At 36.3% G+C, this 25,682-nt stretch overlaps 1 protein-coding gene across 2 annotated transcripts in view; it reads right to left on the bottom strand.

Annotated features, from left to right (window-relative positions):
• DGKB (diacylglycerol kinase beta) overlaps positions 1-25,682 on the bottom strand; it is a 597,575-nt gene that overhangs the window by 410,650 nt on the left and 161,243 nt on the right. For both annotated transcript variants that reach the window (XM_045827955.1, XM_045827954.1), the window contains exons 8-13: positions 24,300-24,374; positions 21,031-21,150; positions 12,903-13,020; positions 10,466-10,554; positions 10,268-10,384; positions 2,393-2,491 (exon numbers count right to left, since the gene is read on the bottom strand). In XM_045827955.1, coding sequence (XP_045683911.1) covers positions 2,393-2,491; positions 10,268-10,384; positions 10,466-10,554; positions 12,903-13,020; positions 21,031-21,150; positions 24,300-24,374 — 618 coding nt within the window. The remainder of the gene's footprint in view (positions 1-2,392; positions 2,492-10,267; positions 10,385-10,465; positions 10,555-12,902; positions 13,021-21,030; positions 21,151-24,299; positions 24,375-25,682) is intronic.

Here is a 25,682-nt window from a genome sequence, read left to right as displayed (position 1 = left end):
GAAATTCTCTCCCCAGATTCCCATGAGTGACTCCCTCACATTCCTCAACTCTCCACCCAACTATCTCCTCGATGGACTCTGTTGACCACATCTTCTATCTCAGCCCTAACATTTCTTCTCTTCTTCTCTTGCTTTTTTTTCTTTATGTTTAAAATGCAACCAGTGTTTTAATGTAATTAGGTACTAAATAATTACTTATTGCATTGTTTATTTTCTATTTCACCTTAGTAGAATGAAAACTTTATCATGACAAAGATATTATTCACATTTTACTATTTCCCCTATTTATAATATTATTTATAATTCTCAATAAATACTCATCAAATGAATGAATGTGAATGAATATTTAGCATGGTAGCAGATATAGTATCTATACTCAGAAAATAAGTTATCCTGATTATATTAAGTAATTCTAATATATTGGCCACGTAAAACAACATGGGTTGCAACTTTATAGGTTTGAGATTCAGAAGAGAAGGATAAACCAAATATAAATATAAATAAATATAAATATAAATTGACAGGGTAAGGAATCAACTAAATAAACAGGATCCCACTGGGAAGAAGTAAAGGCGGGAAGAAGTTAAGTGTGGAAAGCTGTGGCGTGTGAGGGCAGAGCACAGGGACATGTCAGCGTCGAGCAGGCTGAAGCCGTGAAACCCAGGGAAGATACTGAAAGGAAGAGATCGGAGAGGCAGAAGAAGGACCAGGAGAGCATGGTACCATGGGAGCCAGTGAAAGGCAGAAGGTTTAGAATGAGATGGTCAGTAGTGCCTAATACTTCAGAGTAGGTAGTGCCAAGAAAATTTTAAAAATAGCAAACAATGAGATACATATATTATAATTAAAATGGCAATAAGATTTAGTGATTGAAAACAAATCTCTAGAATCAAAAGTGCCTAAAAACACAATGAAAGAGTTGGCAAGACTGACAGAAGAAAATTCATATGACAGGTGTTCTTTGCCTTTGATTCTCTCAAAGAAAGAAAGAATAGAACAGCAGAATATAGAACAAAATGAATCCATCTCATGATTGACTTTATGTGACCTGAAGGCGGGCCAAAGAAGTAGTCCTCTGTCTTTCCCCTGCCTCACAGAACTGAGTAGAACTGACATGGGGAATGGGATGACAGGTTGACATAACAGATTAGCTCTCAGAGTTAATATCTGAGCTTGAGAATGTATCTGAACTAGTAAAATTACTTCAATTTTTTTAAAGTAAAAATATATAAAATTTCTGCAAGTCCTTTCTCTTTAAGAAGATAATGTAGCATAAAGATGACACCAAAATTCATCTAAAATAAAAATGTTTTTACATGGCTCTCATTAATTTTAATTAATCTTATTTACTACAGGATGTCTAATAAATTTTAGATGAAGAAAGTTAGAATTCGTTATTGCTAGCCTCAGCAATGTGGAGGTATTTTTCTTTGCGTTATATTTGTAGTTTGAGAAAATGAAGAGTTTTTAGTAACTTTTAAATAAAGACATTTAAAATGCAACCAGTATTTTACAGATAATTAAAAAATGAACCATAAGTGGGTGCAAATTGAGTAATTTGACTAATTTCTCAGTTGACCTTTAGAAAAGTATTTGTCTAACATTTCTTAGCTGTATTTTTATTATATCCAACTGAAGTTCCAGCTACCTAATTTTCATATTGTTTTTAAAATTGAAAACTGCATTATGGATATAAAATAGTTTGTTTTGTAAAATAACTGTTTCATCTTAGAAACAATTTGGACATTGAAATGTACTCCGAATACTGTCTTTGAATATCTGCTTCTCTTTCTAAGAAGGTTTATTCTTTTCAGTGTTACCTTATCTCCCTTACATATTTTTCACCTGTGTGAAAAATACCTGTGTGTTGAGTGAATTAAGTAATTACTTTCCTGATAGTTTGATTTATTGTTCACTAATAAAAAAATAAAATACTCCTAATGGCAATGCATAGCTTTCTTCAAGGTGTCCTCAATCTGGGGAGCCTCTGACCTGGATAAGAAACCTCACCATCGCAGATATATAATGTGCATCCCCAGCAAAACTGCCCATAAGAATAAATTCATTATTCTGGGAAGCTAGATCTATAAAACATGTACAACGTAGAGGAGTTTTGCCTATACAATTTCTGGTAAGTCCAGCATGACTAAGTGATAAAACCTGAGTCAGCTTCAGTTAGAGCATACCTTACTGAATGTTTATTGTACCATGAAGGAAAAAGGAAATACAGTGGGCAAAGGTGTCTCCTCCAAAGTAATGAGGTATTTTATATCCATGCAGCTGTGCCTTGATCAATGGACAATTAGCTCTGGAAGCGTTTAGTGGTGTAGTCTACCAGTCAGTCATAGAAAACCCAAGTTTTATAGCAGGAGGATGAGAAGGGATCACTCACCAGTACCACTGGACAGATTGTTGTGGGTGGCAAAATGTGGTCCTTCAAGGGCCCGCAGTCACATTCAGGTTTTAGATGAGAAGCACATTTATTATGCAGCTAGGAAAGGAGAAAGAGGACACTATCAAATGTTGCATGACAGGAGCAAACACAGGACAGACTGTATTTCAACTCAGAGATAGCAAACACCTTAAAGGTACATAAAAATAATTTACAAAGAAGAATGAACAAAGAGGATCATAAAGCTATTCATATTATATTTGCCCTTATATATCTACCTTAAATTAACCATTTAGTAACTTCTGTGACCCAACGTATATATTTTCTAATTCTCAGAAATGTTTATACTAAAAATGTACTTTAGGTTTTACAGCAAAAAAAAAAAAGCCTGCTTTCTTTGACAAATACACATTATGCTCTATTACAGTCCTTCCTTGAAACCACTGCACACTGTGAATGCTTTTTTTTTTTTTCTTTTTGACCCTCCTGTTTTCTCAAAGTCATTCCAAAGTGCACAGCTCAGTATGGGGCATAATTGATCCCATCATTAGTTTTAACTTTGTAATTCAATATGTAAATGTAACCAGAGATTCATCTCAGTAGGAGCAGGATATAAATATAAGATGATTATCATTATAAAAATGTATCTTTATATTGTATTTATCAGCTCTACATTGCTTTAGTGCATAACTGTACAATGTGTTATTTACTTTTCAACACATATGAACCTAAACCAATATTTTTATCAACGTTGGACACAAATTGAAATTGAGGTGTTATAATATAGTATGTTAAATGGTGATTTTTTTTCATCAAGGTGTCAGTTTTTATTGGAATCATACAGATATGCTAAAGTCACAGTTGTTTAAATGCATCTAGGGATTTCTCCTGATCCCTCATCGTATCAATTCAATATGACATATCATGCTTTAGAAAAATTATACTTATTAATAAAATAGCTTCGTGTTCAAAACAAAAAAAGGAACTACATCATTTTTCAGTTTTGAACCAAAAGCCACCCCATGTAAGTCACGGCTACATTAAACTTCACAACAAACTTACCTATGTAACGGTTAATTAGCAACCAAGGATAGGAGCCCAGTGAGTGCTGATTTATTGTCGGAGACAGAGCTCTACTGCAGGGGTATTTCTGTTGTCCTTCCATCTAAAATACCTGCCATGCTACCTCCCTGCCGTGGAGTGAAGGCTACTTGTACTGTAACTATACACATTAGAGTACAACATATGAAATAAAAGTACGTTTACATGTTCATTCATAATTAGCAGCTCTGCTTGTCACAGGCACGTAAACTCCTTATAAAAAGTGGTTTAATCTAATAAGGGACTACTGATCTTTATCAAGAGGTGTTAAAGATAAAGAAGCCGTTGAAGCCACATGAAAAACAAAACTAATTACATGAACACTCAGATTTGGCAAAAGCAACTGCATATTTTCTCCAAAATAAAATTAGTGACTGGTTTAAATATATTATTAACTCACTGAACTTAATCATTTTTCTTAGACTCTGTCATGGCCCTGGACTTTCGATTCAGAGATAATAGATCGCCAAATGCTGTGGGCTGAACAGAGTCCCTTGAAAGACACGTTGAAATCCTCACCCCTGGAACCCATAAATGTGAGCTTATTTGTAAATATATTCATGTTCAGGTGAAGTTACACAGAATTAGTTTGTGTCCAGACCCAATGACTGGTACCTTACAGAGAGAAATCTGGACACAGAGAGACAGACATGGAGACAGGTTTCAAGCCACAGCATGGATGGGTCCTGCCTCTTCTGTAAAATTGCCAGTGGAGCCCCAGAGCAAAGTGTGATCTCTTTTAAAATGTTGTACAGTTGTTCAGTTATCTTTGCATTTTCTCAGAGTAAGACATAGAAATCCTCAGGTCATTATTTTATGCACGACAATTCCCACTTATGTTAAGGGAATCAATCAGTCCCATATCCAGGAAATATATCAAATATATACCAGCTTTTCCTGGAAGTGAAATAAACACTTGGAAATAATCTCAGAGTTTATGGCAATTTTTTAAAATTTTATTTTTTAAAATTTTAATCATTGTTCCAGTACAGTTTTCTCCCTTTTACTCCCATTCCAGCCCACACACCCATCCCTCCCCTCCCTCCCATTACCACCCGGCAATTTCTAATACCACCTGATTTAGAGCCAGGTCTATGTTTATTGGAGAAAGCTGTTTCAAGGAAAGAAGAAGTGTGTGTGTGTGTGTGTTTGTGTGTGTGTGTATTTATTGAATAGGTGTGAGAAAAAAAACTGGGGGTATTGTACTGAGAAGAAGCAGTAGAATCCAAGAATGAAAGAGGGAAAAAATAGAAAACAAATTTTTCTAAGAATTTTGAGGGGAAAATAAAGAGAAATAAGTTCATCTTCTGGGGAAAAGGAAAAAAAACCCTAAATGACCTAAGTTAAAGGAACATTTGTTGGATATAGATTCTTAGGTCTCTAACATTTTGAAATCTCAGGGTGCTGGATTATTTCCAGAATTTGCTAAAGCATAAACCTTCCTATTGGAAAGACAATGAAAACCTTTCAACAGTATTGCTTCCAGCTTAATATTTTCACAAAAGTAGTAGGCCCACATAATACCAAAGTAAATAAATCAAAGCCATAATACAGGCTTATGCTGTTAAACTGAAGTAAAATGTCTCCCCCTCCTGCTCTGGTGAGGCCTGCCTGAGGAATGACATTTTACTACAACCAGGGGCAAATCACAACATGTTTTAAATGGAAAGTCAAGGAAACGCCCTCGGAGAAGAAATGAACAGGTATAAACACTGGGATGGAAGGTTCCGGAGATGTGAGTAGGAGAAGGAATAGAGAACCAACAAGGACATTGAGCCCAGCTGATTGAATTATAAAGCACAGGAAAAACTGTTGCCTCAAGGTTAGAAGACAGTTTACATTGTTATAACTTATGATGTTTCTATTTTTATGTTCTTAACTGGTTAGATTTGCTGAAAAAAAACTGCAGTTCTAAGAGCCTATCTTTATAACTACAAGATGACAAAATATTATAATATGAAGAAATCACAGGTCCTGACTAAAAAAAGGGTGCTAAAGTAGGTTTATGTCTTTAAGAATTTGTCTGAATTCACCTAGTATATCTGATGCAGATTTTATATTATAGGATTATAGTTTTTAAAAAGCTGAATTTAAGTCACACATGTTAAATATGCACGAACAGTAAGAAGGACAGTGCACCAGACATTAAATTGAACTTACTGAGAACCTCCTACAAACTCAGCACTTCATCAAGAACTTGGGGTGATTAGAAATAATATGCATATTAGACCAAAGCTGGCTTGGACTCTAGACTAGCAGGGCAGTTGATGTTATAATATGCAGACATACAACCTCTGGAGAGCATCTCAGCCTTCTGTGGATTAAAAATATAGAAGGACCCCGACAAAGTGAAAGGTCACCAGTTTGATTCCCAGTTAGGGTGCATGCCTGGGTTGTGCGTTCAGTTCCCTGTTGGGGTTCACACAAGAGGCAACAGATCAGATTGATGTTTCTTTCTCACACCAGTGTTTCTCTCCCTCTCTTTCTCCCTCCCTTCTAGAAAGAAAGAAGGAAAGAAAGAAAGAGAGAAAGAGAGAGAGAAAGAGAAAGAAAGAGAGAAAAGAAAGAAGAAAAATTATTATTATTTTTTAAAGATTTTCTTTATTTATTTTTAGAGAGAGGGGAAGGGAGGGCGAAAGAGAGAGAAACATCAATGTGTGGTTGCCTCTCACACTGCCCCCTACTCTGTGGATCTAGCAAGGCAACCTAGGCATCGAACTGACGACCCTTTGGTTCGCAGCCCGTGCTCAGTCCACTGAGCTACACCAGCCAGGGCAGAAAAATTATTTTTTGAAAAATATGTAAGTTATTCAGAAAAAAATACCAGTGCCAAGGAAAATTTCAAGGAAGATAGGGACTTTTATTTGGTTCTTGAAGTTTAGTAGAAATTAAAGTGGGTGCGCTGAAGGGAATGCAGTAAGCAAAATAGCCAGTGGGGGGAGGGAGAGCATGGCCTCCCCAAGAGAATGTCAACAAACACGCACAGCTGCACAGGCGGCTGTGTGTAGAAGGGATGTTACATAAGGCCTGTGCCTTACGGCCTGATATTTGAGGAACTGAAAACCAGGTCGGGGTAGGAGGAGGTGAGGGCTGCATTTATTATCACAGAACTATTATGGGTTGCTGAAGGTGGCATATGATAACAAACTAGTATTTTCAGAAGATGGTTCTGGAGGTGGATGGCAGCCTGCATTATAGGAAAAGTACCTTCTGTTAGGGAGATAAGCCAAGAGATTCTTGTCTAATCTAGTTAAGAGGTGCTAAGAGCTTGCACTTGGGCTGGGGAGGATGGAGACGAAAACTCAAATCTGAGAAATCTATTTTAAGGAGAAAATTTAAAGTCTCAGTGAGAGGTTGACTATAAGAGAGAAAGGTGAAAGACAAGAATAAAATAAGTTGATTTCTATCTCTATTTTCAGTGGCTACAAGTGTGATGTTACATGTCTGATGGAAAAGAGAGTTGGAATAGTTGCTATTTGTGAATTATAAAAAACTCAGCTTAGTCTGGGATTTAGTGAGATTCAGGACCACATGGTTCTGGATGTTTTCAGAACATGTAAGTGCTGTTCTCCCTTCCACTGGGAAATCGCAGATCCCTCCAGAGGTGAAGAGAAAAGCCATGAGTAATATTCATGGAGTGCCCTCTGAGAGCCCGGGGTAGGGTTTTGTGATCCCCTGTAATGTTTTACCCAGGTTTCACTACGATGAGAATAGTCAATTACTGAGCACTTACTATATATGAGGTTCTGCCCTAGACACATCTACTCATTTAATTATTATTAGCAATCCTACAATATGGGTATCATTAACTCTATTTCACAAATTAGAAAACTGCCCAAAACCTTTCCATACCTGGCCCAAGGCTACACAACTACCATCTTGGTTATTGGAGATAGACCATCTTAAGAAACTGCTCAGTCTGACTTCTGAGACTCATGCCATTCCAAAAGTAATATGTAAAAGGAAGTAATATCATTTGAAAGCCATGAAATGAAGTCCACTTTCATCCTCTGTGTTCCTCTCTGCAATCTATTCCTCCTGGTCTTCATGTAGCTAGGCCTCCTCCCGGACATCAATGTAAAGCTTTATATCAATGGTGCCATATTCCATCAACTTCACTTCTATTAGCCCTTTGCTACGAGAATAGCACTTTTTGGAAAGTAGAAGAACATAAGAAAGTAGATACATTTTGCTTAAAGGCAATTGGTAGTAACAGGCGAGCATCAGTCAAGAGCAAGTGAACTTTAGACTAAAATTTTCATACAGTGATTAAAGAAGAAACTACAAATTATACTAAATACATAAATGGTCTAAGGTAAATTATTCTGTTCAACTTAGGCACAAAATCAATATATTAATGAGTCCTTATAATTGCTTAAAATTTTCAAAAAAATGCACAGAAGCTAAAGTTACTTTTGAGAAGGCTATATACATTTTTTTAATATATGAGAACTCTATTACTGCTCAAGTCTTGCTTCATGAACCAAATACTGATGGGACTCCCAGACATCAAGGTTTACAGCAAATAAGCTTGATGTGGGGTGGGAGCCTCAGACTTTGGGGCAGCTTAGAAGAGGACAGCCATGTATTTTCTGACTCTGTCTTACACTACAGTGTCCATGGTGGGCTTGTTTCCCAAGTAGAACTCCGGGGCATAAGGACATTTGCAGTTTACACTGTGTTCTTCTGTACTGAAGAATAGAATTATCTTCCTGTACACAGGGATCTTTAGTTAAGAAAAAGATGTAAAGCCCTGTTGTCTGAACTGATTTAAACATTAAAAAAATACATAGATTTTTAAAAATATAGTTTATTCTGATGTAAACCTCTCTTTTCTTTTAAAAAGAAGTGCCTACTTTCCTGTAAAATTAGGGCCAGGATCAAGACCAAGTATAAACATATACTTGTGAATAAAGAAATTGAGAAAAAACAAAGCAGAATATTAAACAAAAATAATTTCAGAATACTGTAACAGTGAGAGACCACTAGTGATGGTAACTTTGAGGAGAGTGATTTCCATAAAATACAGAGAGTGGAGCATGTGCAATGCTTCATAAAGATTAAATGGGGAAAGTGGGAGAGCAATCAAATAGAAAAAAGTTCTAAAAGCTTTTATATTAACAGAGGTACCAATGCATATTTTTAGAGTGTTCAAGATAAGTATGCATTTAAAACACATGGATTTTTTTCAAGAAATAAAAAGTAGAGAAAAATAATAAATTTAAGACATTACATTTGAAATTTTTGAAGAATGAGAAAATAACCTAAAATACAAAGAAAAAATAAATTCTGATGTTCTCTAATTTCAGTTTATATGGAAAATATAACTAGTGAAAGATGTACTATATCGGAAAAATCAGAGGAGCTGGATCCTAAAATGTCAGAAATAAAAAGTATATATTGTTACAGATGTGTAGCAAAAATGGCTATATTTAATGTGCATGATTTTTTAAATAAAATAGTTGTGTTTTCTTAAAACTGAGAACTCGTTATGTTTGAGTAATTCATATGTGCAATTTAAATCACTGTTAGACAATTTATTATAATAACTAAATGCTTCAAAAAATAAAACTGTTTTTCATAATTGAGGGAATTTCAAATGTAAATACAATTTAATAGCTGAAAACAATCGAAGAAAATGCATTCAGTTAAAAAAGTACTTAAAGTTATTTTTGAAATGCTAGTCACAGTTTGTTTTTCTCATTATCTTGTGTGTTTATGTGTGAGCTTGAGTGGGGGCAGGGTGAAGGACACCACAGAGAAACCCATTTGCAAAACTTGCCACTGTTTTATTCCCACAAAAGCAAGAACAATTGGTCTTATAACAAGAGGACTCAAACGCCAGCTAGAAAAAGCAATTGAGGAAAAAAACAGCAACAACAAAAAGCCCAGTCCTTAAATGATTTATTACTATGTTGTCAAAAATTGCTATTCTTAAAAATGTGCATTCTAATTAATCTCCGGAAATTAAACATGAAACACAGGAAGTATCATCTAACAACTGCATTTATTCCAGAGGTTATTTGGAGTCGGCTTTAACAATCACACACACCAGATGGAGTCCTAAAGTTTCCCCAGAAAGACCAATGTACCTTTTCTTTTTCACCTGTCAAGGCCAAGAATGAGTTTAGCTCTCTACTTCTTATCCCTCAATTGATGATTGAACTGAAGGAACAGATTAACAACATGTAAAGAAGGGACAAGTGAGTTCATAGAAACATCAGGAATTAAATGTGAATCCAAGTGCTTCTCTACCTAGCCACAAGGTCCAGGTCATTTTGGTTAGTTTTCCTTGGTCTTAGTATCTTTACTATATAATTAAATCTTCGCATTTTGTTCATTCTACCTTTTTCACCCTCCAGAGATTCTGTGATTAAAATAAATTTATATTGGTAAACCAGAAAACTCTACCAAACTAGGGTTGCAGTGTAGAGGGAGAGAGGCGCTCTATTCAGTCAGTATCCCACGCTCATTGCCCGAGCCTCGCTGTGATTGCTGATTACCTTCCCGGCAACTCCTAAGGCTCCATGGAGTGCAATAGAAAACTGTAAGATGGTATCATATCTAAAGTTGTCACTATCTCTAAAATATTGGATTCTATGACTCCACCTCTTATCCCCTTGAAAGCCGAATGAAATCAGAAACTCCCACGGTCTTATGCTTAGTCTGAATTCAGGGTGATCTTGAAGGGGTAGGACTCTTAAAAAAAGAGTATGAGATGCACAGTCTTCGAAGTGAGAGATGTCTAGAGACTCGTTTTCCAGCGTTACTCACTGTGATGTGACACCAAACACAATGCAGTCCAGTGAGGCCCTGGTAACACTTGACGGTTTTATGGCACTTATCACACTTGGTTGGGCAGTTGCCTTCCACCCAGTAATGGTGCATGACCTAGGACAGAACAGAGCGTGGTGGTGAGAGGAGATGTCCTCACACGCCTCCTCCAGAAAGCCCGCAGGGCCCCGCACTCACGTCAGTGTTCTTCTTGGACTTCACGTAGGTCTTGATGCAAGAAGGAGGCGCTCTGGCCACACAGCGCTCGTGCACTGTGTACTTGCAAACTGTAAGGAAACACGGACACAGATTCAGAGCTGATCCTGGTCCTGCTTGCAGTTTTACAGGGAAAGAATGACATTAACAGAATCTCATTTCACGTCCACTGCTCCCTAATCAATCCAATCAGCCACATCAAGAAAAAGTCTCAGTCGACTGTTTTCACCATGGAATACAAAAGACCGATTAGCACAGGAAATATTATGCATGTGAAAGACCAAGACGCCTCTGTCATGGCATAGCAGGAAATGCCTAATTAAATCAGACCTCCCTCAAATTTTTCACAATAACTTCCAGATGACAAAAATATTAAAGACAAATTGATGACTGCCAAATGGCTTGGTGTCATTTGCTAGAGAAAGAGATCTATATTTTATGAAGTATAGGCATGAGAGCAGCTGGCGAGCATGGGAATAAAAGACCATGAGTTTATGCTATTTTGTCTATTGATTTATCTAAACCTTAAATGGCTGATTAGTCTATTTCCAGAGAAGAGATTTCATCATACAGGCCAGGCCTTTAGTAACTGTTCCTCCCTCATTTGTCTTCACGGCAGTGTTTGTCCAAAGGGAACGACTTCTGCTAGGCAACATGTGACATATACATATACACCAATGTGAATATTTATGTTCATATGCAATGTGTATCTACATGCACACATACATATATGTGTGTATACATACAGACTATGACATATTTCACTGGCATATTCAAATTATTTATTGCATAGCTTGATTTTGAAAGTGACTTAGGGTCCTATACAGATGTTCTTTTAATAGAAGAATAAAATTAAGAGTTCTAAATGCATAAATATAGAGACAAAATTAAATCAGAAACAACCATGTTGTCCTCTTAATAAAACAAATACTAAACCACTGCATAAAATTAGAATGAAAAGTACAAAGTCCACATAATATTTATATAGTGAAACTTTTCCACATTTTCTACACTTCAGATTTCCTTTCTCAACATTAAGGAAGAAAACATACATTTTCTTCTCTTTCATATTGACAATATACTGCATTTGCCACACTAATCACTTATAATTTGTGAGCAAAAATTCTCACTGTCTATATGTCATCTCACCTTTTAGAGAGTTATTATGTTTCTTATGCTTCCATCAACAAAATCTCCCATGAAAAATTATTTTTCTTTAGAAATACCAGAACTTTAAAAACAAAGTACTTCCCTGGTACACGGAGAAGGTTCTAGTATAACTAGCTCTTCAAATGAAACCACCAGAAACTGCCCTCTAAAGTCAGCACGGGAAAATATCATGTAACTTTATTAAAATCCTTAAATAAGACATCACTTAAAGGTGGCAATGAAACATGGTTTCTAATGTCAAATAATACAGCTGAGCTGGAATCAATTCCCAAATGTACTACAAGAAGTGGCTACCTAAAAATGGTTTCCGACAATGACACATTGTGTGGAAGCCAAGTAAGAAATTAGACTTAGTATAAATACACAAAAACGGATGTGTTTAATAAACCTGACAGTTCCACACAGAAAAGGGTATAAGATGGACAAATTGCTGGACCAAGACAACCTCGCACTTGAGTGAGGAGGACGGGACATACCCTCTGCTTTTCCACCGACATCAGGGAATGAAAAAATGTCTCAGGCATGTCTGGTGTAGATTCAAAAACATGTAGATGACTTATAAATGAAGTGTAAAGTACACTATTAGAAACTTCCACTAGACAGCACTCACTTAATACAATGGAAATTGAGAAGATGAATGTACTAAAGGGAAAATAATGACCACAACTCGTGAACTGGCAAGGCTTTGGGTTCCAGTATGCATTAATCACATGTGGGGAGTTTCTTCATAATAGCATTAAAAATAATGTGCCTATGGTATAAGGTTAGTTTGTGTTTCTTCTGATTTCTTAATTTGAATGCAAATTGACAGTCAATTAATTTAACCATTTTCTAAAAGACCTGAGGAACTGACTCATCAGAGGTCAACACGAATAAGGTGGCTAACTTGGAAAGGAAAAAAAGTAAGATAAATATGAGTTAGATATAAAAAAGAGAAACTAGTAAAAATTTTATAATAATTTCCATAGAAATGGGAACATTTGCATGATAAATTAAACTACAGTGGAAAGAAAATTGCTAATGGATTGGAAAATGTCCTTCACTCTTTCCTAAGTGAGGGTTTTCCAAAACTGAAGAAAGTTAAAAAGGGAGTGACCCAATTGCTCAGAAATGCACCCCAGGGGAGTATCAGTCACAGATACAGGAATGGTGAGGATCATCCCTGGGTCTCCATCAACAAACAGGACTACCCCATAAGCATCAACCTCTCCTCACCGGAGGTGCTGATTCCTGGGACAAACATACTCACAGGAGCAGCAGAGGCCCTGCTTCCCCACCCCGATCAGCATGTTCAGGCAGAGATTGCAGTAGGCAGGTTTGTTAAAGTGCTTGAGTCTCCACACATGCTGTCCATCATCTTTCACGTTCTGCACGGGACGTAAGAGAAACAGATTGCACTTAATGAAATAAACAGTGGAATATGTAAGTGCCAATAAAATTCAGAGCTGGACTGAAGCATTTGAAGACAATCTGTTATTTCATCCCTGACTTTCTCCAAGGTCGCCACAGAGTCTAGAAAAACACATGTGCTCTTAGCGGAATGGGATCCTGCGAACAAATCTCAGAGGCTACGGCAACCCACAAATTTTCGTCCAATGTCAGCAGTTCAAGGGCATGTCCCGAATCTTCATAATGACCTGCCAAACTGAGGGACGTGTCTGCCTCGACTTTGAATACTTCATCCTAAGCACAATTCCATAAAGAATAAATGAATAAAAAAGAGAAAATGAGGGGAAGAGCCGTAGAAATGAGGACTTGGAAAGAAAATGTTAACCCTTGCTTAGCAGTCGGAATATGCAAGTTTTATGATGGTGGTTAAGTCTCGAAAGAAAGCCGAAGAATGGGATGACAAGGAATAATACTAACAAGGAATAATACTAAAAGGTCAGTTATTGGTGATAATCTAAGGCTTCAGCTGAGAGTTGCCTAAAAGTTAAAAGTTTATATTAATACATTTTTATGGGTCTCAAATAGTAAATATTAAAGAATAGACCTTTTAAAAGACCTAAATGACAATCGTTTTTGCTTTCTCCTTTTTTAAGAACTATGAATAATTTCAGTCTAATAAAAGGGGTAAAATATTAAAATTGTCTCACTATATTTATACAAATCATAGTTATTTGCCACAATAAAACCTTGTTTAAATTCACATTTTAGGAAAACAACTGTAATTTTTATTTATTCTTCTAAAGAAAACTATATATAATGCCATAATAGCAACCTCACTAATAGGTATTTAATCACATCTGCACTGTTCAAGATTAAAGTGCAATGAAATAACAACACTTATGTCCTGAAATTGTTATGAGAAGTTTATAAATGAAGTTATTACATATTATTACTTTATTACCATTATTTTCACATTAAGATCTAGTGCTTATATATCATTCATCAAATTGCATCAAATTCAGTTAATTTTAGACATCATTTATTGGCTTTCTATCAAAACCATTATAGGTCATAATTAGCCAAGTTGTCATATTTCTTAGGATGCATTCACCCTATAATTTTTGAGCACCTACTATGTGCTGGGGGCACACTATAATACTAATTCTCTAATAGTGGAACAATATAAACTTGTCCAGATCATCTTGTTTCTCATGATTAAAAAACATCAGTGTTTCCGAACCACTTTTTTTTATTCTCAGCCAAGACATAAACCTCCAGATTTGTAGAACCAGATTAGATCCATAATAATTAATTCTTACATTAGACCCAGAAATGTCAAATTTGCATCATAATATGAAACATTAGTGGAAATGCTTCCTAGAAGCTAATGCTCCATGGGTCTCAAATTTCTGCACATTTTGTAAGCAGAAGCAGTCCTTTCTTTCTAGGCTATCTTTTCAAAGATGTTTAAATAACAAATAACTTTAGACAATAGAGTCATGTATCCCTCCACAGCAGAGGGTGGATAAAATAAAAAATAAATCTTCCCCACCTCAGCAAAGGTTAAGCAGGTCTGTTTACTTCACATTATAAAAAATGGAGTTTCCCTAAGCCAGGGGTTCCAAGCTCAGATGGTCTGCGCAGGAATTCCTTGGGCCACACTCCATGCCATCCTTCTGAGACTGCGTATGCCCAGAGAACAGGCTCGGGCATGAAACTCTCGCTTGCTTTGCTGGGAGCTGAAAAGTCCTTGGTCTCTGACCCAGGAGTCTCATGTCCTCTGCCAGCATCCAGAGTGAAACTGGCAAGCTAACTTGTTAACTGCTAAGTAGGCTAAATTTCAGACCCTTCGCAGTCCTTGACAAGGCTCAGGTGTCTGACAAAAGAGTAACAAGTTCTCAACAAAAGCAGTAACACAGGAGGTATCATGGAGAGGACTTCGGAAGACATAAGCGTTTTAATTTTCTCCCAAACCTTACGAAATGGTCTTTGTAGTCATTTCTGGATCCAGCTCTGGCTTGTTTCAGTCATAAGAATTTTAGTATGTTGATTACATGAATAGAATGTTTTACATAACTGTTAACTTTGCTATATTTTCCAAACTGTCTATATTTTTAAATTTCTATGCCTTCAAATAAGAATAAAACATCCTGATTTCAAAAGTTTAAGCAATGAGGTTGTTAAGTTTTTAAAACCTATTGATAAAGTCAATGGTTTAAAGCTTAAAAATTTTTTAAGTGAAAAGGAGAATGGAAAAATCCGATTTTCATACGTATTAGTGTTCTTATAATCCTTGTCATTTTATTTTTAAACGATTGTCCACTACATGTGAATAAGCCTCACCCTGTGGAGGAGCACATATGGACCACATTAGCTGGCATTTCCTTATCAAGAATAAACAAGTCTGAACGTGGGTGTTCTGTCAATCAGAGCGCTTAGCCACATTACGGGCTGCAAGTGATGTGCAAAGCCATTACCCAGACGTAAAAGGCTTTACCAAAAAACAAATTAAACAGCTTTATAGCTCTTAGCCGGATATATTGCCAAAATATGCAAAAGATAAAATATGTATGGGACTTCAAGAGAAGAAATTGAAACCGAGAGCCAGCTACTTCTCAGCAGTGCAAATTATACTCCAACTCTCTGTATTTTCACGTCCTGTCTTGTTTGTCTAGTTTAGAATGTAAACTCAATGGGGGGGGGAGAATCTGCCCCCTGCTATATTCTGTCAGCCGGTTGAGCATGTTCCGATTAGTACTTCTGTTGCGAATAAATATTTATTGTTGTAGAGAGGAATTCGTTTTTATAAGAAAGAAATGCAGAGGAAATGTGGACAGCTTGATTCCTGGCCTCCTCTGAAAGTGCAGATAAGCCATTTGACCTCTCTTCTTATTTTCCTCTCTAATAAAGTGCAAGTACCCCCTTTCCTCTCCCAGGCCGTGGTGTGAGCTTTCATTACACAATACCTGTGAAGTCAATTTAGCTCCTCAGAAAGCTGGTGTTATATAAACAGCAAATATTATTAACATCATCAGGTTGAGTTGTATAAGGTTCCACTGTTTTACCCAGAAGATTTTAGAAGGATGTTTATAATAAGTTTGACATATTTCATCAAAAATGGTCTCATGATTTTTTTATAGAAACATATTCCTGATATTTAGAAAACATTGTATCTTATAATGAAGCAGTTTAGTTATGTGTTTATCATCGAGAAATGCTTAATGAATCCTGGGAAAGTTCACACAGAGAAGCTCCAGGTTCTTCCTCTCCTTTTAATCCCCCAGAAGTCCAAAGGAGGTTTCAAAGGGAAAAATGCCCTTTGGAACTTTTGAAACCTATTTCATTACAAATAGTGACTTCTAAAGTTATAGTTTTTTTTCCCCTGAATACCTACATTCAAGATCACACATAGTGTGCAACTGAACTAGGACTATTATAAATAACGTCATGTCTTCAAAAGACCTCGAGGAGACATTTCACTGACCCCACAGCCAAAAGGCCCCTACTCACACACCCAGCCATGTCTCCACTTCCACTGACTTCAGTTATAACATGTAGAAGAGCTGATGTGACCAATTAAGTCCAGCTCATTACGTAATAAGCACCACTAAATTACCTTACTTTTCTATCTATATGAAAGAAAATTCCATTTTAGACAAAAAGATAATGCAGAAAGAAGTTTTAAAATTCTGACTGCAGCAGCATTCAACTGTTCATCTCCAGGTCCCACTTTCAGAAGTCAGGCTCAGACCCTGCCATTCTTGAGGTTCAAAGGCAAACTCAACAGTCATGCTCCGTGAGTGAACGCTCTGATCTGGGATCTCAAGAAATGTTGAGTGTATCCTGCTTTGTAACACCTTTCTCGACTGAGCCGTGTATGAACAGAAGAACAAGTCAACCAAATTAAATCTTCAAAATAGAGTAGAGAACATCACTTTTTTGAATATAGCTCAGTCTATTAAGAATATGTCATCTTCTACTCTCCACCATACTCAAAAATTTTATCGGGGATCACATTTCATCAGCAATCAGGAGGCAAACCAAATGATTGTTTTTACTCTAGTGAGTCAGGCATAAAAATGCCTGTGTCCTGAAACATTTCACTCAATGGCCAAGTTTGAACTGCCTATAGGGTTAAAGACCAGGATTCTGTGAGCACATGTAGTTAAGTCAAAATACATATCCCATTCTAAAATCATACAGGTCAGATGTGGCCACAAAATTTTAAAACTAAGAAGTCAAGGTAGCATCATTTCTAGTGAGGCTTCTACTTAAATGTGTATTCCTGTTTATATAATAATATGAATTTAGGAAGTTTCCTTGAAAAATCTAGTGAAGATCTAAGACTACAGATTTCAGGAATTTAAGCATTATTATTTGTTTTGTTTTTCCTAGGAAAAGGAATATCTGTACTGAAAGAATATTAGAAGGAAAGGGGTATTCTTGATTAACATTTTATATGTCCAGAAAGAATGACTGGCAGGCAAAAAAAAAATGAGCTAGTTAATTAATAACAGAGCCAGGGTGAAGAGCAATCTGATGAAGTTCACTGTTACTATGCCTTCTTTTGAGTAGTCCACGAGTCTTGGGGGGTTTTCTAATTGAGCTAAAAGTTATTAGAGGGCCGTCTCCTAAATGACTAAAACTAAATCACAAACCTTTGTGTTTGTAATACGACAGAGTGGTCCTAGAATAAATCAGGGGTCAGGGCACTATCGGTAGTGATCGGGCCAGCAGACCATTTCTGCAGGTCAAGCCTGCCTGGAACACAGCCCTGCTATTTGTTCCCTTCACGTCGCGTATGTGGTTGCTTTCGCTCTTCGCTGGAGAGCTGGTCACAACAGAGACCTGTGTCCTACCAAGCCAGAAATTATGTACTAACTGTCCCTTTACAAAGTTTGCTTACTGGAACACAGTTGTCACTAGATATAGTTATTTTTTAAGAAAGTCATTCAAAAACGAGACATTTTTAAAAATAAGTTTTCGATGAGATGAATACTGAACAAAGAGTAAGTCTCAGGTATAAATTTTTATTGCAATCAAAATCTCATATACCCCCAAAGGCACTATTTTCCATCGGTGTAAGAGTCTGTACTGCTTCATAATGGGTATCTTAAAGCCTGACAGACGTCATGCAAGAAAAAGGAAATGGCTCTTTCTACTATTTGATATAGACGTTCTGATACACAGTACATTTCTGATTTTGGAACTAAAACTGATTTTTATTTTAAAATAGGGTAGCTTTCAGAGTTCCGTTAATGGAGAAAAATAAGCTACAATACAATCACAGCTGCTCTGCCTTATATTAGAAGCGCGGATTACTCTCCTAGGACGACGTTCTTCTCTGTGTAATTTGGCCGAGCACCGCAGCCCGGCTCACACACCACTCTCACACGCACTCCGGGATTTAACATGCGCTGTCAATTAGCGCCTACTCCCCGAGCTCCTAATCGACAACAGACAAGAATATATAGGACAGCATAACAAGACTGGCCCCACAATAAATGGCTGGATTCAACCTAAAGCTTCTAGAATTCCAATTTGATAAGCAACAGTGTATGTGGGGGGAGAGAGGGGAAGAGTGGCCTGGGGGGAAATAACGCTATGAATCAAATTCTCTACAGGTAATAACATAACACATTAACTGCCTACAGAAAAGGAAATAAATCTCAATTACCAAAAAAAAAAAAAGGCCCTCAGCACTCAGTTGTCAATTTGTCATTCCTGCTTTGTGAAAACACCCTGCCTATTAAAAAGCTGTTTCTAATAGATACTACGTTTTGTGATCATAATTACATGGCTTATGCATTTTGTTAAATGGCAATTTAAATATCATTGACATTTTTTGAGTAAAGGAAAAAGGATATTGCTCTTAGACTAACTTGTCTGGTACAAGAGAAAATCTAATCTTGGTTGGTGACTTTCAAATTTTAAACAGTGAAGCCCTGCCATCTAGTGTCCACCTCTGGGAACACAGCTTTGGAGCACATCAGGTTGCTTACCCTTAAAACCCTAAATTGATTTCTCTTATTAAGCACCTAAAACATTATATTTTTACTAAAAACATAAACTATAGATTTTATAGCATGACTATAAGATAAATTACAAGTCGTGAGCATGATGTGCACTAATGCAAAGAGCTGTCATTCAGCTGACATAAAGTTACTGCTACGCTAGAAACTGAAGAGGTATTTATTTGTTTAAAATATTTTCAGTTAAAGCTGGATAAGGAACTATACCAAACCATGCTATTTTCACAACTTCACAAATGTCTATGATTACAAATCAAGTTGTAAAAGTAGTTTTCAAGAAAAACACCATTTCAAAATCTTTCTGTGATATTTAAAATGTAGATGACTTAGTCTTCATTTTTGCACTTTCCTACCTAATCCCCCAACTGCCGGATGGTTGACCTACTCATTCCTGCATGTTGTCTCCTTCTCTCATACTAGAATTTCCATAAATTTCTAAAACAAACAAAATTGTAGCTTTAAAAATATAAAACTCTCTCTCAGGAGCCATTATTATTAGAACTTCTTGACTAGTCATTGAACAACTACTTTTCATATACGTAAACCCTAAATCTTAAAATGTTAATGTCCCATCAATTTTCTTTTTGTTTCTCCCAAGTCTGGTTTCATATACATCTGTCAAAAGGCATATCAAACAGTTAAACAAGTATTAATAATACAGAGAAACAATAATTTATTAGAAAAAGAACTAGGTTATGTATAGTAAAATAAAATCTTATGCAAGAGAAAATTGCAATATTAATTTTCAAAGTGCAGAAATAATATCTATTAAGGTTTATACTAATTATTACTATTTTAATAAATTATCTACTTTAAGTATAATTACATATATGTCATCCATTAGTAATTTTTCTTTTCCTCCCTGACCATATCTAAAATCCCATGGACCTCATGAAGAGTAAGGTTAATCTGAACGTAAAAGAATTTGAACATCCTTGTGAAAAAAAAAAGACAAATGCTACTGCCCTGAAGCCCGTTTCCATGTTCCCAAGCCCATGAATAAACATGTACAAACGCATTGGTCAGTACTGCCACGGGTTTTACAGGCACAGCCTGTAAGAGTTCTTGAGACTGACTTCAAATGTTGGTATTCCGAATACCTGTGGTACAGTCTTGAATCTGAAAAACTGTCATGGCTGGTAATAGGAAGCATGGAATGTGTTAAGGCCAGCAGGAAAGTAGTGGACACCATGTCCTTGTATCTCAATCTCTAAATATTGTATGTGTCATGGCACTCTTAGTAATGCTCTTGAATCTAATTATACATTTCATAATACACATTTTATTAATTTCAGTTTTCCCGTTAATGCAAAAACCAAAAATCTAGTACTGGCATGGATTTTTAAACTATTATTAAAATTCATATCAAGGCTGGGGGACAAGATTTGCTTTCAAAGTCTCTATCACATCCTATTCTGAATTTGGGTTGATCTATTTTATTCCCTTAAACTAGCATTCCATTACCAATGGAGGCACTGATATTAGAAAACTTTTGACAGCCTTAGAGCAAAGGTCTGGTTGATCTGCTCAAATATAAGAAACAGTTGTGTATGTGTGTGTATATGTCCTCTTAACCACATTAATGTATAATTGGCTCCTCCAAGAATTACATATCAGTTAAACAGAATATCTTCATAGGAAAAGGACATATGTATGGGATGAAAAACCATAGAATGCAATAATATTATGGTTTTTTGCATTAGATAAATGAGATAGTCATTAATGTTTTTTTAAAACTAGATTACATGTCAAATAGAGAACAAAGAGAATGTATTATGACAAGTATGGCTACAGAAGCAGTTACTGTTAAATTGTACTGTGCATACTCATTAAAAGGTCCAGGCATTCACTACATGCTCACTGGTAGGAAACAGCCAGATCAACTCATAATCAAAGTGTAAAGTGGAGAACCCCACTGACCTATGACCAGGTACCCGCCCTTGTGTTGACGCTTACGTTTTCCAAGCCTAGGAGCACAAGAAGCGGGATTGTTGTCATGCCTCCTTGGATCCATTCCTCCAGAGAAACCGTCCCATCGTGATCATAGTCGATTTCTTCCATCATTTCATGAAGGATCTGAAGCAGAGGAGTAGAGGGAAACCTTGCAATAAATGAATAACACGCATTTCATAGGACACAATGAAGCAGTGCATTGGATTGGTTGGAACTGTGACAAGCAGCTAAGCGGAGAGTTGAGGTAAGTATCTAGGTAACTTTGTACAATATTAACCTTATTACTGAGTGTACAGTGGCTTTGTTCTGATTTCCAGAGCCTGATACTTTCACTGATTGGCTTTTAAAAATAATGGCTTAACTCTTTAATACACCATCACTGAATGGTACAGCTAAAACAACATGTCTTTAATTTAAGAGTAAAAATGGCCTTTAATTGCTTTCTCTAGACTATTTTTTAAATTCAAATATATGTCAGATAATGTCTGAACAAATTAACTTCATGGCAAAGAACTGAAATACTCTGCAAAGTGGTAAGAGGCAGGAGAATTAAGTTGTTTTTAATTGGCTACCAGAACTTAAAAGAGCCAGAAAGTTAAACAATCAAGTCATTTTTTATTAGTTTCTTCTCCTAAAGATGATTTGCACAGAGTGTCCCAAAATGTCCTCCACAGACTGTGTTGGTAATACCTTTGAGTATATTGCAGTACTAATAATGTTCGATTCAAAGTTTTGTTGTGAGAGTTAAATATGTTAATATAAGTATCTTCAAAGAGCATCTAGCATATATGAGTAGAGCGAGTGTGATATAGATGTTGTTAGTGTTATATTAGCAGAAACTATATATGAGTTCCAAATATGTTACCATTGGCTCTGGAAAGGCAAAGTACTTCCCACCTAATTGCACCACAATGACAAATATAGTAGAGCTCCAATAAAAAAAAAGGTAACTCAGCATCTTTAATATGGACGTTCTCACCAATTTGGAAAAAGAAACACAGAGAGCATTAGAATAAGTTTGATAGAAGTGTTGTTTGACTAAAATCCCTGAACATGATTTATTGGTGTCTTCTTTTAGAAAGTACATAAAAATCAGATTATTATCCTTCAGAAGAAACTAATAGTTATTGGAAAGAAAGAGATTTTTTGGAACAAAATGATGGCAACCTAATTATTTCCTTATTCTCAAAATGGAACATGGGGGAATTATTTAGAATTTGGCAAATGGCATAAGATCGAGGCTCTGGTAGACTAGTGTAAAATGACTAAATGAGAAGAGAACTAACATACAGAGAAACAATAATTTATTAGAAAAAGAACTAGGTTATGTATAGTAAAATAAAATCTTATGCAAGAGAAGATTGCAATATTAATTTTCAAAGTGCAGAAATAATATCTAATACAGAGCGTTGATTCAGATGGCTGATGCTTTCATTTTGTACCTAATAAATCTAATGTTATAGCTTGGGTCAGTTTTTCTGTGTGTGTGTTTTTTAATTCCCTCCAAGGACATCTCAGTCTTCCCTACTGCCTGCCATCAACCTCCAATTTTCAGTCCTCTTCATTCACTCACACACACAGTTATCAGCGTTCTGACAACATGAACAAATGTACACACTCATTTAAAGCGGGGAGAGGGCCATTGAATCACCAGGCAGGATGAGGCCGTTCCTGTCACAGCAAACATAATGCACAAGGTGAGACTTTTATCTCGACTTTCGACTATTTATACCACTCATAGCAATGGCAGGCTTATCTGCGTGTGCCACAAAGGACAAACAATGCTATATAGTTTATTGTCGTAAATACCATAAGTGTATATAACAATTAGCCTACCCACCAATTCTTTCCTTCCTTAGAGCATCTGGATCAGCCTTTTCTCAAATCCACCTTCCCCTGACAAATCTCTTTTGGGGAACTGGTGGAGCCCACTTCTGCTTTGAAAGCTGATGGAAAAAGATCCCACCCCCTTTTTTCCATCACCTCAGTGAAGACAAGAGGCTTGATTGGTAGATAAAGAGTATTCACAAGTATTGAGGTAAATACGATGGAGAAAGAAAGTTGTGTTAGATTAACATCAGCAAAATGGACAACAAAATTTATAAGAAGTCCCTTGATATGAGTGCAAATACTATTAGGATGAATCAAGCAGCATTCCTAGAATTAAACACATTACCGTAACTTTATTCTTCCATATAACATCTACAACATTGTTATGATCTCTGAACTCATTAAGCCCAGCATGTGTATTTCCACATCCCCCCCAAAAAATCCATTGAGTCAAAATTTGAAAAGCCCCATAAGCATGGTGCCCACCTTAGTGCATGACATTGTATGTGACTTCATTGCAGTTCACTGGCAAAAGCTTGTAAAGCCAGGGAAATGCCATCAGAGCCCGCATTTCCTGTACCATGCCATCATCATGCCGTTAACTGCATAAATGGGAATAGTGTTTTCAGAACAAACTTTTGAACTCAAATAAAATATAAACCATTTAAATGAAACGGATTTGTATTGCTTAGCTCATGTACAATTTGCTGAATTTAGCTGGTTTCAAAAAGAAAAAAACATAAATAAAACTAATTAATGCTCCCCAAAATACTACTTGGAACTAAAGTCAGTTTCTAAGCGTGTATTTTGTAACTTGAATAAACCTATGAAAAATAAGAAGCCTTTTATGTTTTTATAAGCATTGTTAGATACTATTTCTCTCAATGATTTGAGTAAGTAGCTTCAGAGCTTTGGATAACTAACTTTAACCTTTTGGGATCTCAATTTGCTCATTGTGCAATGAGTGGAATGGTAGTGTCTGCCTCAGAGAGTTGTCAGCATTAAAAAGCACATACACAAAAGGTAGCACAATACATTGTGCACAGTGAACTATCATCATCTTCTTAATCCCTTCTCCCTCTTACAGCAACTGCTTTGCCAATTTTCATAGAAGGACAATCACAGAGATGAAGAGCACATATCAACTCTGACTTGGGTATGGCATGGCATGACAGTGGCAGGTGCGTCAGTAGCTCCTATGTATCTGCATGTATATGAGACCAGCATTCAAATTAGTTTCCATAAGGAAGAAAAGCAAAAGGCACTGCTAAGAATTTCATATACCCTTCCTTATTCAAGATCCATTTTGACTACTATTTAGAAATAGTATCTTAGAGCTATCATAAAAATCAAATGAGAATAATGGATTAGGGTTCCAAGAAAGACAAAAGAGAAAGGCACCTGCTAGAATTTAGCCAAAAGTTAAATCATTATGTACATACTGGATTAAGTTCAGTGACATCCCATTCAAGGTACTCGGCGACGTGCATCATCTGACTAATGATGTTTTCTAGTTCCTGGAGCAGAAAGAGAGAGAGAAAGGAAGATAAAGACAATCAATACAAAGACTTTGTAAATTCTTTAACTTTGACTTGCAGTTATTGTTTGTTCAACATGTTGCCCCAAAACCTAAAAGCTATATGATCAATATCTTTTTAAAAGGTCTGATTAACTATACCTAATAGGAGTGTGAATTCATTTTGTACATTGTCTAGAAATCTTCACCAGGAGAGGGCACCGCTATACAAAAGAAGAGTTTCTTCCAGCAGAAAATTGTTAACAAACTCCGAGGGAGAGTTGGATGAATGAAGGAGCAGGCATATTTTCACAGGGTGTGATTTTTAAGTCACTGAGTATCCTGACCTTTTGACTTGAAATCAGGTGTGGAAGGAAGTGTCTGAGGGCAGCTAAAAGGTTTATTTTTATTCTGATAAAAATGAGAATGTATTCTGACTGTCTGTCCCGCTTACCAGGAAAATGTGCTCTACTAGAGGAGCCTTCAGGGTCCAGATTGGAAGGCTAAGTACATGTAGAGTTTATTTTATGAGGGCATGGAATTTTAGTTTGAATTTTCACGTTATTCTACTCAAATGTCAACTCTTTGAGGAATACATATGGCTTTGATAAAAAAAATAAAGCATTTTTCAGACCTATTTATTTAATGTTTTAATTTATTCCCACGTCTAAAAAACACTAAAGATATATTGTAAATGCTAGTAATTTAAATGTAGTCAATTACATAATTAAAACTGGTACTATATAGTGTGATAATTTAAAATATAAGTATACAAGAATAAGCTTGAATGTATGAGGTCTGTCCAGAAGGTATCCAACATATAATGTGAAAAATAGAGGCAATTATTGAAAAAGATACAAGATATGAGAAACACTGTACATAGGACAATGACACCTCAGTCCCCTTCAAAGTAGGCACCTTGGGACCTCACACAGTTCTCCCAATCGCCATCAGCTGCCCCAGGGTATTTTCCTGAATCTCATGGATTTCCTGAAGGTGATCTGAGTCACCTTCAAAGGTGACTTCAGTTTTAGAAAAAGCTAGAAGTTGCACAGTGCCAAATCTTGGCTATCGGGGGTCTGAGTCACCTGGGTGATTTGATGTTTTACCAAAAAATTCTGTACAAGATGTGATGCATGAACAGGCACATTGTTGTGATGAAGCTGCTAATCGCCAGTTGCCCATAGCTGCGGCTTTGTGAATCATCAGAGTAGTTTCCCAGAGGAATATTCAAGCTTAACGCAAAATCTGATGCAAATTCGTTGGTGTATTTGCTCAGTCAGTTTGAATGGGATGGCCATATAGTACA

Source organism: Phyllostomus hastatus, unplaced genomic scaffold (genome assembly GCF_019186645.2).
Source record: "Phyllostomus hastatus isolate PE091 unplaced genomic scaffold, TTU_PhHast_1.1 phas_scaffold_78, whole genome shotgun sequence".
Taxonomy (NCBI): domain Eukaryota; kingdom Metazoa; phylum Chordata; class Mammalia; order Chiroptera; family Phyllostomidae; genus Phyllostomus; species Phyllostomus hastatus.
Note: the sequence above shows the minus strand (reverse complement) of the source record. Positions and strands in the feature narration are given on the sequence as shown.